Source organism: Lepisosteus platostomus, chromosome 10, assembly GCF_059453375.1.
Source record: "Lepisosteus platostomus isolate fLepPlt1 chromosome 10, fLepPlt1.hap1, whole genome shotgun sequence".
Taxonomy (NCBI): domain Eukaryota; kingdom Metazoa; phylum Chordata; class Actinopteri; order Semionotiformes; family Lepisosteidae; genus Lepisosteus; species Lepisosteus platostomus.
This window is the reverse complement of record NC_142620.1, coordinates 10,675,427-10,694,571: the sequence shown is the minus strand read 5'-3', so window position 1 is coordinate 10,694,571 and position 19,145 is coordinate 10,675,427. Positions and strand designations below refer to the sequence as shown.

Sequence of the window (19,145 nt, the reverse complement as noted above, 5' to 3'; positions counted from 1 at the left end):
AGTGAAGTGGCCTTTAGTGTGAAACATCAAGAGTAGGGCCAGGCATGTACAGAAAATCATTCTGAATACACTTTGGCCATTACTTTGGTCTACCGGTCTACCCATTTCTCTCTAGACTGGTGCTGCCCTTTCCCCAGCATAATGTTAATATCACTCCATCCACAACACGTGGTGTAACTGCAACCCTCATCAGCCAATTGGCTGTGGCTGTTAGCTTGACGTGGGCCAAACAATCTGTTCATATAATATGCTTTTTCTTAACCAATAGGATGAAACAGTGGCGGTCACACTTTACACTCACAAAGTATTATGCAGGTTGTTGAAGCCCTTGCCCTGGCTTCCCTAACTTAAACAGCTGGATAGGACCCTGGGATCAATTTACTACTAACTACCATAAACGCTCGATGGGCTGAATGGGCTCTTTTCTTTTGTAATCTTTCTTATGTTCTAATATTCTGCAGTTTGCTTCCCTCTGCTAGGATTTTCACATGATATTCAGACACCTGTGTGTTTGCTATTTGCTTTCATATGGTAATTTTCTATGAAGGAGTGTCCTGTAAAATCAGTTATGTTCATCCTCATATTTTCTGGACATATTTCCTTGCCGTAATGTGCCAATTTTTTTTAACTTTTTAACCATTTCAAAGTTGCTTTTTTTTTTGTATTTGTGAGGGTTAAGTAAGACTGGAAGTACTTATCTGTGTTCTCCTTAGTTATTCTAAAAAAAAACGGTTTCCAAGTCTATTGAGTTCACAAGAAAGAATCGGCAAGGAAAACTAAAAAAAAAACATGGGGATTAACTGAGCTTCTGCTTAAAGAAGGAGACTCAGAGTTGCCATGTTTAGGATTTCCTACTCACCCCTGCACGTTTTACACTCCGTAATCCCTTCAGTAGTGCTGTGAAGTTGCAGCACTTAACCCCGCTTTTGGCAGTGATTTCAAGATGCATTACGAAAGAGGTGTATGAAAGCCTGGGAAGCTGTAGGCTAGGAGCCTTAAAAACACAGTTAAATGCTGATGGATCATTTTTAATACGAGGTGGCACATTTATTAGCATTTCTTGTGCATTTTGCCTGGTCTGTGACCCACCTTAGTGTTGATTTTAAATATGGACTAAGTGCTCCGTGCCAGAGATAATACAGCAGCTCGGATAAAAATTGAGTGCTGCCCAGCAGGTTGAGCCACCCGCACTACCGAGTGTGTTTAAACACCAGTCAATATATTGAGTATTAATGTAGAAAGGATGTTATTCCTCTGAGACACGGTGCAGTCATACCCCCCAAGGTTTTTCTTTCCCTTTCAGTCAGCCTGAAGCTGCTGTTCAAAATGCTCGGTATTCAACGTCAGCCCCTCACTGGCATCTCTTTCAGCCTCGCCAACGATCAAACTGCTGGTGGACGACCCCATCGTGGTGAACCCGGGCCAGACGGTCACCCTGGTGTGCACCACCTCAGGCGGGGAGCCTGCCCCCGCGCTGTCCTGGGTGCGAGGCACCGGCGCCCTGCCGGAGAAAAGCGTGTTAAATGTGGGAACCCTCACCCTGCCGGCTGTCACCTCTGAGGATGCAGGAGTCTACAGCTGCGTTGCCAACAATAACGTGGGGAACCCCGCCAAGAAATCCACCACTATCATCGTTCGAGGTATCTCCTTTAAGTAAAGCTTGTCCAAAGTCCGTTCTGAAAGTACGGTTTCATAGAGTGCATTGGCTTTTTTTTTTTAAACTAGCAATGTAGAAATGTTCTCCTCGCATACCAAACATCTGTGATGTAGTGTATATGGAAAGCTGACTGACTTCTTTGGCCACATTCCTAGTTGCTATTATTTTATTTAGAATTGCAAACTAGCAAAATCACATGCTACTATACACTGGGAGCAATCCACTACTATATCATTATAAAAGACAATCTGGAACAGAATTATTTTAGTCTTTAATATATTTATCACAGAAATACCCATGATAGGTTTACATGTAAAGACGGTTAGCTTTTAGAAATGTGTCTGCAGAATAATCAGCAGCATCTGTCACAAGGTAATCCATGAGCAGTCGTGATCATTAAGGCAACTGTGTAAACATACAAGGATACATCATTACCAGGGAGTCAAAGACTTCACAACAAGTTTCCAAGTGAAGACTTGAGGAGGAGTTTGATCCTCAGTACCAGGGAGAACTGCAAAAAAATGTATTGGCAAGTTTACAACAGTCAAACGGAAGGCAAATGCACTGACTATATTCCTATTTTTAGTACATATTTTATTACAACTCAGTGGCATGGTGGCGCAGAGGTTGGCATTGTTAGATCCAGCACTGGGGCCGTACGTTCAGTTCCTGGGGCTGCTAGCTGCAAGCAGGTTGTATGTTCTCCCCGTGTTTGTCTGAGTTTCCCCTGGTGCTCTGGTTTTCCCACAGTCCAAACACACACTGGTAGGTTAATTGACTTCTAGGAAAACTGGCCCTGGTGTAAGTGTATCTGTGTCTGGCATCCTGCCTGGGGTGTATCCTACCTGGAGCCTCTTGCTTGCCAGAATAATCCCCTTGTCCCCCACAATCCTGTGTTGAAGAAAGTGGTCAGAAAACGGATGGGTGGATTTTATTAAAACCAGACACCGGGAATATCTACACACTATGTGGGCATAGAGGGCCATGCAGCAAGAGAAAGTGCTCTCTATGCATTTCTTTAAAACAGGGCCATGTGCGTACCTGCACACTACTCATTTTAAGCACTGGGGAACTGGCCATTAATAAAAAGATTTGTACAAAACAAAACATCAATCAGTAAAGCATGCAGTACACTCTCCTACAGGAATAATGTAAGTCTTTAAAAGTGAAGTAAAAAAAAGTGCAGTTTCAGTGGGATACACGCGAGAAAGTGTAATAAAACACTTAAAAGAATTCCATAGAATTATTTATATTTGAAAATTCAGGTGCAAATAAAGTCTGAATTTTATTTTGTATCTTTCCGTCTTCTTGAAATTCACACACTGTCTATCATCTACCTCTGACTGTTTTTTGGCTTGTCACTTGTTACTTGACGAACAAGCTGTGGTATAGATCAAACTAATACATTCAGTGAAGTACTCTGATCCTGAAAAATAAAGTTTCATATGATTCTTTGAAAAACGAGTTGGCAAGAACTAAAATCTAATCAATTGAATTTATCTGATACTGCCACATACCATGCAGTATCTATTCACTGCATAGAGCTGGTGTTGATTTCTTTTTTTTCTGATTATCATCATCTGCCTCTATCCACAGTCTGCTGCATTAAAAGAGCTTAGTTCCAAGTTTAGCATCATGATGTTCAAGCTAAACTAGTACAAAGCCACTAGATCCCATTTCACAGTTCCCTTGCAGGTTTAAAATCAGATCCTTCATGTGCACAGAAAGCTGTTTTCATAGCTAGAGGGTAAACCTAGTTCGTCCAGATGTTTTTTTCTTATCCATGGTTTTACTGTAAGCTAGTCAGATAAAACAGGAAACAGATTTGCATATGATATCCTTCCCACACTGAGAAAGTGAGTAAGACATTTACCAAACTTAGAAATACAGATACTAAACAGTGAAAGCTCCACCACAGAAGCACTTTATCATAAAATATGTTGCATTCATGCATTAACAGTAGTGTGTTTTGGTCTGATCTAAATTCTATAACGAGTTCTTTTTTACAGTCATACTGTATAGAACCAATATATTTGTTTGGTTTTTCCTGTGTATTTTCATTAAACATTAGTCATATTATGATGTATGGAAAAAGAGAGATGAAGAATGTGGTTTGATACTTTCTCCCCAGATGTTGATGCGTTTTCTCTAAAAACATTCCCTTCCCTTTAATGCACATGGAGTGTTAGGTTCTGTCACTAAGCATCAGTTGTTTTAAGTCAGTTCTTTGTATGAAACGTACAAATTTCCAACACACCCCAAAAAGGAAGATAGAGTATGTATCTTTCTTAAAGAAAATAAAAGTCAGTCTGACTGTATTTTCTTATAAAAGCTTTACCAAAATATTCACTAGAGAGACATGAAAGGCTTTTTGAAAGGTTTTCTTTAGCACTTGTGTTTCTAAGCAAGAGTTGCTACAGTATGTTTCTGATACATAATCTCAGTGGTAAGGTAGTTTAAAATAATCAGTGTGCTGTTATGTGGTATTTGTTTATCCGCATTTGGCAGCAAAGACTGGTTTTATTTTTTACATATAAGTAAATATATTAAAGAAAGGTAAGGTTTATCTAGGGGAGCATACATTTTCAATCAAATACATATTAGCACTTACTGTATATGAAAATGTACAAGTTGTAAAGGCTTTTGAAAGTTTTTTTTATGGATTGTAACATTTTAAGTGCATTTACTGCACTGATTATGTTGGTGGGATACATTTTATACTCTGTGTCCATTGTGTCAACAGAATGAGATCAGTGCAATACAGTATGACCTCATTATATACAGTACCTACTAAGAGCAGAAAGGCAAACGTACAAGTACAAAACAACTACCCATTCCTGGCCGTTATGCTTAATACAGGAAAAAAAGCAAAAGGAACATGTTTCTCTCACTTATTCTGATTTCTCACTCTGCTAACCTCATGTAAATTGCACTTTTGAAAACAAACATGATTGCTGATATTGCTACAGATGATCTGCAGATCAGTTCTATTTATTTCCGTGTGGCTTTCTTTGTTGCATTCACCAAAAATCACACTGCGTCACAAAGTATTTTGGATTCAGTCCACGTTTTTGCTCCTAATAATTTAGGAGAGGAAAAAAGCTGCTGGAATAATGTGAAGGTTAACTGGAATTTTGCTACAAGGCTTAATTTACCTGGATATCACACTTGCTGATGTGTGATCAGGCTCTTGAGAGAAGCCAGAAATCAAATTTAAATGAAAAATTCAAAGAGCTCACTTCACAGCCTTCCTAAGTCTGGCTCTTATGGCTTTTGGTTTGCAACAGATGCTAGGTGAAAGTGGGGAATGTCCAATACAAAAGGTTTCTAAGCAGAAATAGTTCAACTAAAATAACCCATGTGGGCTGTAGGTACACTTGCAGCTGAGGAAAGTATTTCTTGAACAGAAGCAGAGGAAAGAATTCATTATCGCCAATGTGGGTGAATGTACAGTAAAGATATGTAAGAGTTTCTTGAGCTGTCGATCATCTATGAAGCATCTCAGCAGGTCCCCATGTACTGTACAACCACCTGTTTCTTTGTGGGTAATAAAGCAACTTTTCACTGAATGTAAGTGGAAGAGCCACCATACTTTGTATGTGAACACTTTTGTATTGATTTAATGACTTACACTGTATGTGCTATATTTTAACAGGCACTCATTTTCAACATTGTGGAGCTCATTATCTACCAGCATGAGTCATAGCTGATGTACAGTAGGAGCAGAAAAAGAAAACTCTGGACAGAAAATTGATGTCTGATTTATTTTTTTTAAATATCCCAATGTTACCATTAAGTTACTACCTACTAACAACTGCCTTACATGAAAGCAAGTATTGCATTTGTTGTATCATTTGCATTTAGAGTGTCTGTATACTTAAGATGCCAACAGAAATTCATTCATATGAGAATAAATAACACATTGCTAACACTGGTTATATTCATGTCACCGAGACAGACATCCAGAACAAGATTTGAAATGCTCAGTTGTTCATGCACCTATTCTGTCCTCTTTGTGCTTTCTGAAGCTGTATGATTGATTAGAGACAGAAAGAAAGAGCATTTTCCTATTTGGAATTGAATGGAAAGTACAAGTATGCCTTGGCTCAAGCAAAGCCTGTAATTATTCTGAAGTTGAAACGGAAAAAAAGTTTCAAGGCCTCCTAGTAGGAAATGCTTGATAATTGCTCTGACATTTATTTTTAAGTGGAGCTGAAAGCAAACGCTGAGGGGAGCTTGGTAATAATAGAATTGTAGAAAACCTACACCAAGTCTGTACAACCTCAGAATTACACTTTAGCAAAGGGCCGCAGAAGGAATCATGTGATGGCAGCATTTAATCCAGTCCCTTGTAATTGTGGAGGATTACAGCTTTCCCAGAGTTACCCATGCTTGAACATTCTAATGACATAACTTCCAGAACTGCAGAATCTAAATTGTACATTCAATTGAGAAGCTTAATAATATTCTGTACTATGTATTTTTAATGCAAGCATTTTTTTAAAACATTTGTATAGGTATTAGCATAGCTGTAATGTACTGTCTACATTGTGTGGTGTTGTCTGTTTTATACTGTATCATCTGCTGTACTGTTATTGTCTTGAGAGAGCGACATGAATAAGAATTCCAATGTACGGTACATGTACATTAGGCAGTAAACTCCTCTACTCTATTCTAGCAGAGAGGGTCTCCGGGTTCATGCCTGGGGGGTTGTACCTGGAGCGAGGTACTTTTCCAGTGCATCATGCTGCATAAATTGGGAGCCAGCATTGCTGGTGGTAGGCTCTACAGTGGACTAGTGTCCCATTCACTGGGGGAGTCATACGCTTTCTGTTTGCTTAACACCATGGAAACCAATGCTAAGCCCTGGAATTAGGCTGTTGTGGCTTCAATGGGGAACTACGTACCTAATAAGATAAAATCACTTCATTGGCCATATACAATTCTTGCATTAGGAATTCGTCTTTTCGCATACCCCAGCTTGCTCTCCATGAGACACAAAGACGGGGAGAGAGAAGCTTGGGGTCAGAGTGCAGGGTCAGCCATTTATACAGCACCCCTGGAGCAGCTGGGGTTAAGGGCCTTGCTCAGGGGCCCAACAGAGTAGGATCCCTCTGCTAGCTGTGGGTTTTGAACCAGCAACAGGCACAGATTCTTAGCCACAGTGCCACCACTCCGCCTTTTGAATGTATATAGTGGTACCAGCAGTCAAATATGTAATGTTATTACACTTTATATGGGATGACTTTTCATAGGCAGCAGCACCTAAAAGCTCTTTACACTGTTTGGGCATCTCAAGGTCTTTTGGAAAAGAGGGAAGTATATAATGGCAAATATATTACAACCAATTATCAGGTTTAAATTTAAAAAAATGTAAATAAAAAAAGATAAGCCAGGGACATTACAATTACAAATTAGAGAATCAGTGGATATCAGCATATAACAGATACAAAATAAATATCACAAGCTATACATGATAGAGACAAAAGGTGAAGCAATTGCTTGAGATAATAGATCTATATCATCCATTAGGATGTGATCTAGGACAGGGTGGGAGGGGGGTCTGTTGTGTAATGACCTCTGGCAGAGCAATGATGAGATGTTTCTGCAGAAGTTTCTCCTAGTTTCTCCTAGCTCCTAGCTATCCTAGGTAGGAAAGTAAACCTTTTCAAATTATTCTTGTTGCTCTGTAGACATACAGTACAGAAGGGCAGGTGAAACAATCAGACCCAGTGGAGTGCAGTTTTCACTGGAACTGGATCAATGTGGCTTTTTAAGGCAGTCACTAATGGTGATCATGCCAGCAAATCACAATTATGCATGGGTTGTGTTCTAAAATTGTTCTATTTAAACTGTCTGGAATTTGTTTGATTCTACTGAAGGCTCTAATTTTTGGATGCTGTATAAAAATATAACCACAGATTAAACTTTTACATATATTGTCCAAAAGGTATGTTTATTGTATGTTGGACATCCTGAAGTGCATGCCAGCTGCATATAGACCAGCACTGCTCTGCAAAATTTATAGACATCTTAGACATATTAGATAGATAAGACTTTATTGATCCCGTAGGGAAATTGATTATATTCAGGATTTACAATATACAGTAGGTATGTTTTAAGCATCAGCAGTGTACTCAAAGCCTCCAATATTTTGTTATTAATATTGCTTAGTTTCGGTAAAAAAGAATTAAAGCATGTCATTTAGTAATCTTAAATTCACATGGATTAAAATATTCAAAACCATGTTAGAACTACTCAGGGTAAACTGTACATTAACTGCCAATATCAAGTGTCATAGGAGTTGATCCATCACATTTGCCAATCAAGTCTAATTGATTCACTGTCAGGTGTTCCTCATCATGAACACCATTTGTTCCTCTCTATGTATCTATAAAGCTAAAAGGATACATTATAGAATTCAGCTCTGTGAGGACTGTTAGCTTCAGACAGAGCAGCCTAAATAACTGTTGGAAATTGCCTTAGAATTGTTTCTGCATAAAAAGATAAATTTGTCAGGACTAACTGTTATCTTAAGACAAAATGTCTAAAACTACAATAGAAAATGCCTTTGAATTGTGTCTCTGCATAAAGAAGTAAATTGAGTGAAAACAGTAAACAATGCAAAACACAAAAGTGTCAAATACTTTTGCAACGCAATCTTCGAGAAAGACAATTTCATGTCGATCTTTCCCTGCTGCCTGTATGGTTCATTTTGTTTGCTTATAGCAGAATTTCCAGGAGTGGTTTCCCATGCAGGTGGTGATGGAAGGATCAGGTGGGTTCCATATGAATTTATTTGTGGATCTCTGCCAAAACTGGTCTGGGGTGGACAGCTTTGTGCAAGACAGATAATCAGACCCGCTTCAAGCAGAAGAACAGGATTTTACAAGCTGCACTCCGTGGCTCTGAAGGATAGACAGATTAATTAAATTCCTTATTCCCCATGTGGAAGAATAAACAACTTTTCTGAAAAGAGTGGGGCTGCATTGCAAATATTAGCACAGAGAATTGAGATTTCTTAATGTCATACTTTTTATGCTGTGTACGCTGGCAGTAAAAAAAACTACTGAAAATTAAGTTTAGAGGGAACTGAAGGAAAAGGGCTATAGAAACGTAAGCTGGAATGAATGGTGTTATTACCTGAAAGAAACATAATTAACTGGCAGATAGCAGTTTCACTCTCAGTATCTCGAGGTTACCTAGCTGACTGATCTAAAGTTGTTTCATTTGTTCTTATTTCTCAATACTTAGTACCGTGAAACTTTTTTTTTCTTTTATTTCTGGCTGTTTCATTTAATTTGCAAACCCTGGCAGGTTGTAAAAAACAAATTAAATGAGCACTTTGTCAGCGCTCTAAATAAATAGAGAGATTACAGTGTTAATGATGACATTATTGAATGTGAGTGTGTTTTCTTTTTCTTGCCTACAAAACAACACAGTTTTTAAAGTTAAGAAAAACTGAGCTGTTTAAAAAGATCTTGCCAACTTTATTAGTCATTAATGGGAAATGTCTGGAATTCCAAAATCATTGGAATTTTTTAAAATAAATTTCTGCTTTATATACTGTAGTTGTTTCAGAAAACAAAAAGACAACATTTTCTGTGTTATCCATCAATTTGTTATTCATCTCAGCATTATGCAGTAAGCTTTAAAAGCTTTGTTATGTAAGAAGATATGAGCACAGATTTGTTTTCCCCCTAAAGCTTAAAAAAGCTAAACAATTATATTGCCAAACTCTGATATATCAGAACCCAGTACATATCTGTTGTAAGACAGCATCGTACATAATCTAAAAGTGATTATTTTTAATTTCGGATTATGAATATACTGTAGTTGTGCCTATGAAGGGACTTCCATATAAAGATCTACTGAACAGCTTCTTTGATAGCCATCGCAGTGGACAAGTCCCAGTCTCCACTGCATGACCCAACCAAACGGGGATACCAGAAAGACTGAGTATTACAAGCTGGCCATTTCATCGAAATTAAGCAAGAACCTTATTCAGTTTTACTGGCACAGTTTGTGGACTCCGCTGTATGCTTGAAGATGATATTGAATGCGTGACATATTGAACAATGCTGTGAAATAGGGCATTCATTTACAGCGTTTCAGGATAGTTCACATGGTCATTTGTCACGTCTCATGCTAAATATTTAAATGTTATCACCTTGTGTAATGGTCAAATAATTAAAAAAAATATCTAAATATTCAAGAATTAAATATTCAACGAATTTCCATTGTTGCTCATTTGAAAACCACATATGCTTAGATGTTGTTAATGTAGAACTAATGCAATAATGTTTTTATATATATATATTAAATTGTACCATAAAAAAGTGTAATAAAGCACAACATAATCATGGTAAGAGCATGGTAAAGCAATAAAGACTGGTATTAACAAACAGGAAACATGGTACGGCAAAGGTAATCCATGGGATAAGTACCTGTATGTAAACCATACAGTACATATTTACTGGAGTACATGTTCAGAAGATAAGCTTACTAAAGGCTCTTGGTTTTACTCTTCATCCCCAGTGCAGAGATGTTACTGGAGGTTATTTTTATATTTTTCTTTTTTCTCCCAGATTTTCCTCAGCAGGTCTGTCTGACAGTTTTAGCTCTTACCATGGCAACACCATAAATAAAATAAATGTTGCACACTTGAGTTATGATTTGGAAACGTGCAATAAAAGCATCAAGCATCTCATGAAGATGATTCAAAATGCTAAAGCATCTGGGAATTGACCGGGAGAAATAACCCAACTGTGTAGTGTATACTTTATTTATGAGCAGGGTTAGTTGCTGAGTTTGCAAACTGACACAGTATGCGTACCTTTATTTTTCATAGATGTTTCTCAATTGGCATATTTTTATGGAGAAATCACTACAAGCAGTTGCAATATACTTTATAATGAATAATTTGTCTCAAGTAGGTTGTAGACTCCACACTACGACATTATATCTGTCCAGCTGTTTAGGTTTCTCGGCCTAGAATTATCACTCCAAGAGTCACCTTCATCGCAACTTTTAGGAATAAACATATATTGAGTAAAATAAAGTTTAAAATGAAGGCTAAATAAATGTTAACTGATTAACAACAATTATGGAAAAGAATCTCCAAGTATGAATCAGTAGAAACGTTTAATTGCAGGACTGCCAATAATGATATTCCACTTCTCAGGATGAAAGTGTTTGCCCGTAAGGTGTGTGCAGGTCTATCCCTAAAATAAATTAGAGGGAGTTTTTGTACACATTTTTTAAGGTCAAACATCACCTAAACAGACAACTTGTTCACCGCTCTCAGAAAAGAACATACTGGCACGTTGGACTCAAAGCTGAAGGTATCTGTGTCCGCTAAAGGCTTTGGGTGTCTGGAAGTCACACAGCCACAGTAGTGTAGCTGTATTCAGGATAAAAGATTTTCAGATCTAGAAGAAGCTAGAAACCATGGGGGGATGGGTCAAAAGACCTTCTCTCCTTTTTAATATTACTAATGTTTTTAAAGAATTGTCAATATGAAGTCAATGTCTTACAGCCAACTTTCTTTTGGCTGTAGGTTATCTATCTTGCAGTGATTCCACCATGAGCAGTTGTTTAGTCCATGTCCATGTGCACAGCTCATTGTGTTCCTCAGAGATGGCTGCTTGGATCGTGTCTACTGTGTCATCATATTTCATTTGCTAGAGATGGGGCTATGCAAGCCATTCTTCAGAGTTTTTCAGATCAAAACAAAGGATTACACAAAAGCCTCTAAAAATAGTCACAGATGCAGGCCAGCTTCCTGCCAATCAAGCCTTGTTAGTCTGTTTTCAGCTTGTCAGTCCACAGGTCTAGAACAGACACACATGGCTTTTTGTTCTTTCCCAGAGGGCAGTGCAAGTAAATTAAACAGAAAGAGGCTATACACATCCCCCGTCTGCTAGGATCTCTTGGTTCCCAAGCAAAGCACTATAGAGTCCATCTGAAATCAATTCTCCATTTTGGCAGAAGCAACTGGCTTTTTGTGACATGGAGGGGAATGTGTGCATTAAGCTATGCTCGACCTTGTTTGGTTTATTCCATTGACAGACGGTGATTTAATAACACCATGTAGTATCTCCAGTGATTCACTGTTGATGGGCACACAAACACAGTTATTTATATGATTCCTGGCTTTCTCTGTCTGTTGTGGTAAACTCAGTGTTATTTTTTAGATATGTGTTTGTCATGGCCCATGTGGCTGTCCATCAACAATAAGGTTTTGCCGAATAGTCCTTGCGCTGTTTTCAAAGACTTTTGGAAAAACCCATTCACATACCTGTAGGTTTTATTTCTGAAGTATTTTTGTACCTTTTCCAAAATAAAATGTATATTAGACAGACATTAGATCTAAGCAAGTTAGCAATACAGTAACGGAAATGGCTTGTATTTCTATATGAATTTTGGTGTGTGTGTTTTTGTGTTTTAACATTGCCAGTAAAAGCAGAAGAAAACACATTTACTAATACAACTGGAAATAGGCTGCTCAAATCACATTACCTGCACAGCACGACAAATAATACTGGGTTAAAAAAGGTTATAATCAGAACAATATGTTCAGTATGTCAAAAACATGAACAATTTTGGATTTCCATCATTTCATTAAATTTACTTTTCTACTGCATCGCAGTCCTTAATGGTGTGGTTAGTAAGAGAATGCATTAATACTCTTACCAAGTGAGATATGAGCAATTCTTGTCAGGTTACTGACTGTTGGGCAATTTGACTAATAATTGTGTTACCAAGGAGAAAATAGCCAACTTGCACCCCTTGTGCATCAGCTCTCCAAAGGCACCTTTTGTTACTTACATGGCAATAAATGGCAGCCTAGTGTAGGTAACTGTGAATTTTATTGCATTTCCTGTAGCTGTTGTTTAGCTTTAAAAAAAAAATACAAGAATTTTCAATGTGAGTTGTAAAACCCGCTTTCTGCATGTAAATCAAGATGTAAATCAGCTCTTATCAAATTTGTTTTTAAATAATTTATAGGTTCTCCCGAATAACATTTCCATTAATGAATGATAGATGAACTTTCTGGGTTATCGGCAGCATCTAAGCGAGGCATTCCTGCCTTCAAAAGATGCGGCTGTCTTCCTGGGATCCACAAACTCAGTGACCCTGACTGGGCTAGTGGCTAACGAGTCTGCTTGGGGTGGGGGGCTGTGCATCACACAGATCAAAGGTCAAGTCTCGGTCTCGGAGCAGCAATTCAAATTAAAAACTTGCTGCCATCCCAACTGAAAAGGGCTTGACAAGATTTCCTATGCAGAAATACATACCTACAGTACCTTACAGAGAGAAAATGGGTCAGAGTGAAAAAGGAAGAGTCATTTAGTCTGCTGAATGTGTCAGTGTTTTCCATTATGGAAAGCACTGAATCCTCCTTCAGTGAAACCGTCTTCACAGATCTTTCAGTTTTTTTTACAATCCTTTAGTTCATCATCCCCCTCAGGAATCAATGAGAGGCCTTTTCAGACTGTGAACTGTATTTATTACTCATCTCGTCAGAATGCCTGTTGCAATGTATGGGTAGCATGAGTTAATAAACGTGTGGGGCGCATGTGTTTCATCAAGTGACCAGCAGGGGGACACAAACCTATCAAAAGATGCCATCATGGTTTTTCTCATAAAATAGCCTGGCACAGATTAATAGAGTTAATGTGTAATGTGACATCCCTGTCATGTTTCCTGCATTTTTTTTTACTTGGAGTTTGTGATCACCAGAGTCCATGTGGCTGCCAAATCTCAAAGTACTATTATGAATGATCCCTACAGCTGAACGTAAAACTCTTAAGGTTAAACTCAAAAAGGATTATTTTTAGGATTGGAAGGGGAAGCCTGATGCAGTAACATCTCTGAAAATACCCAACTGAAGGAAGCTTGATTGTATGAGATTAGTGGGCTGATAAACTTGCTCTTCTGATCCAGGGATACGTTTTTATGCAGTGTGAGAACATCAACTTCATGTGTGGCTACTTAGCATAAACAATGTCATTTTATGAGGGAGATGCTGTGCCAGAAAAAGTATCCTGCAATCATGTCATAAATAAAATAGGAAATGCAATTCCAGATTAAAATATTCAGTACTTACTTGAGTTCATCTCTGTTAAGCATTGTAACATTTATATAACTGAATAGGTATATATACTTAACATTATCATCTGTGGCCCCTGTTTATTGTGTGTAATGTGCCATGACCTCCTTGTAAGCTTATGAAGAGTCTGCTGGAAATTAACTGTGTTTGTGCATGTGTTTCAGTGTTTGCTTTAGAAGCTTCTGAAACACATTTTTCCCTAAAGCAGACATGGTTTTAAACTTTTGAATGAAGGATATATAGTAGATTGATTTTTAACTATGTGCTATTCTTTTTTCCAACAAGTTATTTTACAATGGAAATGAGAACCTTGAGAACTTGTTCACTACAGCTCTGCATTTGGTTGAGTTTAATCTCGCACAACAGCCCCGATAATTGCTGAGCTTTTTTTGATTCTGAGTTTTTCTGATTCTCTTAATACATTTAAGAAGCACTGTAGTAGCAGGTCTGATAGCTGGTATGAAAGCTTTCAAATTCAGGAACTGGTAGAAAAAAAAATAGCCACGTTAAGAGATGAAAAAACTTGCAGTGATACCACATTGGAAGCGTTATGAGTAAATGGGAAAGTGCTGTTTTTGGTTAGTGCCTGCTAAAAAATTGAAGAGGCTTTCAGTGAGGAGATTGTTTTGCTTGGTTTTGTGTGTAAAGCATGTGGGATAGGATTGGATGGTTAGGTTTAGGGTTACTGGGTGCATTGGAGAGTGGTTTTGAAAGCATACTGATCATTTTTAGAGCTTCAGATTTTTATAATATCATTCTATGTGTGCTGTGTGCTACTCCCAAAACTTTAACTTGTTGCCTGTGTGACTAGCAGGAAGTGTCTTGCGTAATAGGGGGTTACAGAAAAAAAGTTTCATTAGTTTATAATCAACAATTGCAAAATTATTTTGATTTGTTGCAGGACATCAAAATTATTTTGATTTGTTGCAGGACATATGTGGCAATATGAGGACAACACTGCTGTGTCTGGCTGCTATTTGGTTCTGTTTTGCCAGGTGGTTTGAGATTGAATTTTCCAAGGGGGAGAAAAGAGAGTTATTTTCACAATTCTCTGTTATTATACTCTGGCCCTGTGATGAATAATCCATTGTATTAGGATGTCTATAATGTAACAATTATGCATTTTGAAGGATGCCCTATCATTTTTTATTTTGTTTTGACATTAATCCATGTAAGATAAGGGGAATTTATGCCCATACTGTACCTATTTAGTAGTCAATAGTTCAGTCAATATTCAATAGTTTCTGTCTACCTTGAACGTACTGTACAGTAACAACAATATATTTTGAACTGTGATTTCAACCAGGCTCTCAGAAATGTATTCCTTGAGTAAGCACAAATAATGAGGAACCACTAGGCTATCGCTTTGCTCCTGCAGTAATTGCAAGTTTTCCCTGTTACATTATTTCAAGTAATTGATCCGCTGTGCCCTCTTATGGAATTTATGAAACTTATGAAATTGCTGACTGCTTCAGAGGGCTGAGCGCTTTGGGAGTTTATTATCTGGTATTCTGCTCCTGTTTACAGGAAGAAACTTCGAGATGTAAGTCAATCAACTAGGAGAAATAGAAATGAGTGAAACTGCTTATCAGGATAAAAAAAAATTCCCTGTACCACTGGACACAGCGTCTACCTAAATTGTGATAAAGAACAGCTTTATTTGCAATAGATGTTAACTTAGTGAGAATTAGTTTCTGACCATTCCATACCTTTAATACTGTTTTGTCTTGAACACCCTTTGCTTTTTGTTGGTGTTATTGGTGTTTTGGTGGACCCTATAAATTGGAGAATTACCCAGCAGCTGCTAATTCTTTACAGTCTCTAATATCTATATTTTAATATATTATTTTCTGGAGAGGGTGGGATGAGGTCATCTACTGTACATCTTCCAATGCTCCACTATACAGTGAGATCTGTTGAAAACAAAACTAAACTATTTGTGTAAAAAATGGACAAACAAAAACCATTTTGACCTCTGTGTCAATACTTGAGCTGCATCATTTTTTTGTGTGCTACAGTGGGTTTCAACTTCTGTTTTCGTTTCCTAACCTGGCTGACGCTGTGATTCCTCTGTTCCCTGTGCTTTTTGTTCCCAGCCCTGAAGAAGGGAAGGTTCTGGATCACTCCGGATCCGTACCACAACGACGACAACATCCAGATCGGCCGCGAGGTAAAGATCTCTTGCCAGGTGGAGGCCACACCCCCAGAGGAGCTGATGTTCAGCTGGCTGAAGAACGGCCGGGCACTGCGGAGCTCTGAGCGCATGGTGATCACCCAGACAGACCCCGACGTCTCCCCGGGCACGACCAACCTCGACATCATCGACCTCAAATTCACCGACTTCGGCACCTATACCTGCATGGCGTCCCTGAAGGGCGGGGGCATCCCGGAGATCAGTATTGATGTGAATATCTCCTCCACCACAGGTGAGTACCAATTCAGAGCACCTCCTAAAGGGATGTTCACTGCTTTATCTGAGGGGCATCCTGATCACTGAATATCAGTTCCACACAGCTGAGCCTTATCTGCCAAACACAAGCAGCTACATTTCACTGCCCTTGGCCTGCTGATCGCCATTTCACCCCCTTTAAAAGAGCTGTTGAGTTGCACCACTGAGTTTAAAGGAGGGTGACATTTTATTGAAAAAAAGACAGATAATAATGTCAAATTTAATTTGTCAGATAGCTCAGAGAGTATTTGCTCCTGATAATTAACATTGAACACAAGTTTCTATTTATAAAAGGGTGTTGTATCAAAAATGAGGTAGACAGTGCTTATCTGTGGTGAGGGTAGCAAAAAAAACAGTTTATTTTTATCAAAGTACAGTATGTGTTTTTCAGAAAAATACACAACTTTGGCAAGTCAATACTTTTGTGATTAGGTTCCTCTTCCAGATTGTTCTCATTTTTCTCATTCTCTTTCTAACATGTTGATACATTATTCCTTGAGGCATTCATTTCGCAGACCTTTCTGTTTTAGACCTACAGTACTGATATAAATTTAATATGTATTCGTCTATGTCTAAATGATTTCGAATTTTGAGAAAGGGAAAATATCACCGCAAATTATATTTAACATTTATATTATAATTCATGTTTATATCAAAGCAACAATGAATTATAGAAAACTGCCAATATCATGGACTTGTTGTTTTAACATAAGGTAAGGTAAGACAAGTTTAAAACAATGATTTAGTAAATAACTGAATCAAGGGTGTCACCACCTTGTAAAATCCATATAAAATCCATCAGTGTATACAGTGTGTGTATATACTGTATAATGATCCAAAGCAACCATCCAAATTGACAAATTGTAGGTATGTGTACACACATATGTTCTCATCTGGCCATCTCAATCTTCAGACCTCAATTCAATTAAACATTTGTGTTTCAAACACAAGAAGGCAGTCCACTAAGTGCCACCGAATGGTCTGAAGGATCTGGAGAAATTCTGCCTGCAGGAATGTTGAGTAATTCTCCCTCAAAAGGGCCAGGGAACCTCAAAGCACACTACTGAATGAATGTGACCCTTCTATTTCCCAGTCTTAAATCAATTATTTATGAGAAATATGATTTTGCTCTGTGTGACGTTAATTACAATTATAGTAGAACACTTTTCGATTTTTTTTTTAAATGAGGCCCATCTTCCAGTCTGCAGCATTTCCTGTTGTGTAATGGTTGTGGTTCCCTTTTGTTAGGGGGTATGAATAAATCTGGAGAGAGCTGTGCAGTATATGGTATACTGTATAGTGATGCTTTGGGATGCCAGGTCACCAGGTCACACATGTGTTGTCTAGTGTAAGGAACCAACTACAATTACAGCAACATTTGTTTTACGTTTTTCAAAGTTTCACAAAGTGCTAGAATGTTGAAGTCTTATGAAAAAGAGACCTTTCTTCAAAACCCTGAGTAAATGTAAATGTAAGTGTCCTCTTCTTTTTCTTCTCAGTCTCTCTCTCTTTGACATACAACTTCTTTTTGTTGGCAAACACAAAGAAAGGTCCTTAATAAAATTAAAGCCTTGTTTGTCACACCAAATTATATACTCTCAAAACACCACCTAATGAACAACAGCTGTCCATCCTAACCCCTGGAAATTAACGCTCTTCCCACTGCTCACTGGGAAATGTAGTTTGGGAAGACGGGCTTTATCAGAATTATTGAGAGTAGAGGTTCTTAATACTTTTGGTCCATAATACAGTGCCCTCTATAAAACTGAATCATGTTTTGTCACAGTATATATTTTATTACAAGGAACAGCCTTGCATGTTAGCATGTCTTTGAAGAGCATGCAGTATGAATATAATTATGGGTATGAATATTAATTAGCTCTCATGCAATGCTAGAGAAGGCAAGACTACTGTACATATTGCCCTTCACCATTGAAAGTTTCAGCAATTTTTAATGTAGAAAAACAAACATATTCCATAAATGATAGGCCAGGGTGTGGGCGACTGCAGATCACAACGCCATGCCAGACGCCATTTTTATGATTTTCACAGTGCAACAGTAGTTCCACTACATCAAAAACAATTGGTCGCAACAAGGGATTGAAGGCACAGCTTGACTACATGTCATCAACCGTACTCTAGGACGTCATCCAGTGCTCTTCCTGCATACTCACCTCATCCTGCTGCTGAAATGTTGTTCTCTTGTGAGATGAGAATAATGCACTTTCTGTATGTCTGTATGTTGTGCATGTTCTACTTTCCAGATTTTAGGCCCATTGGACATTTGTGGCATGAGCTGGGTGGACATGTGCCATCTAGGTCTCAGAGATTAGTGGGCAGTAACATGTTTGTTCAGGCTCTAGGAGAGGAACAGGACAAAATCCCACAAAACAGCATCTGTGCATGCTAAAGCAGATGTACAGCTTGTATTGCTTCCAATGGTAGATACACACACATTATTAGCCTGTGAATTTCGCAGTAGACCCCTGTTGATTAACCCTGCTGATGACAAATGTTAATCAGCATAATGAATTTGCCTGTGTCAGGTCTGCTCAATGAAATGTTAGTGCACCTGCTGGAGAAAAGTGATTCAATGTCTATATTTCTTTCTCCTGGCCGGGTGCACTCAACTGAAGCATTCAAGTCTTGAGAGCAGCTGAACTAACGTCATTAATTGGACTGGGATTGCAGTATTCTGGAACCTGTTTTCAGTGCATGTTTCAATGGGATTATTTATAAGATTTAAAAATAAAGAGTACAAAAAATAAAATTACGTTTTACAAATATTTTATTGGTGTGGGCCAAGAATTCACTTTTTCTCTTCCTTTTAAAAAGTTCACAAGGCAAAGTGAAAATAAGAATTACTGAAGTGTCAAGCTTTTTAGAGAGGAGTAAACAATTCAAATATTATATTACGTTAATAC

General features: G+C 38.1%; 1 protein-coding gene across 4 annotated transcripts in view; it reads left to right on the top strand.

Annotated features, from left to right (window-relative positions):
• The window catches only part of mdga2a (MAM domain containing glycosylphosphatidylinositol anchor 2a), a 210,875-nt gene that overhangs the window by 99,563 nt on the left and 92,167 nt on the right, over positions 1-19,145 (top strand). For all 4 annotated transcript variants that reach the window (XM_088648092.1, XM_088648093.1, XM_088648091.1 and 1 more), the window contains exons 6-7: positions 1,371-1,640; positions 15,869-16,198. In XM_088648092.1, the coding sequence (XP_088504218.1) occupies positions 1,371-1,640; positions 15,869-16,198 (600 nt within the window). The remainder of the gene's footprint in view (positions 1-1,370; positions 1,641-15,868; positions 16,199-19,145) is intronic.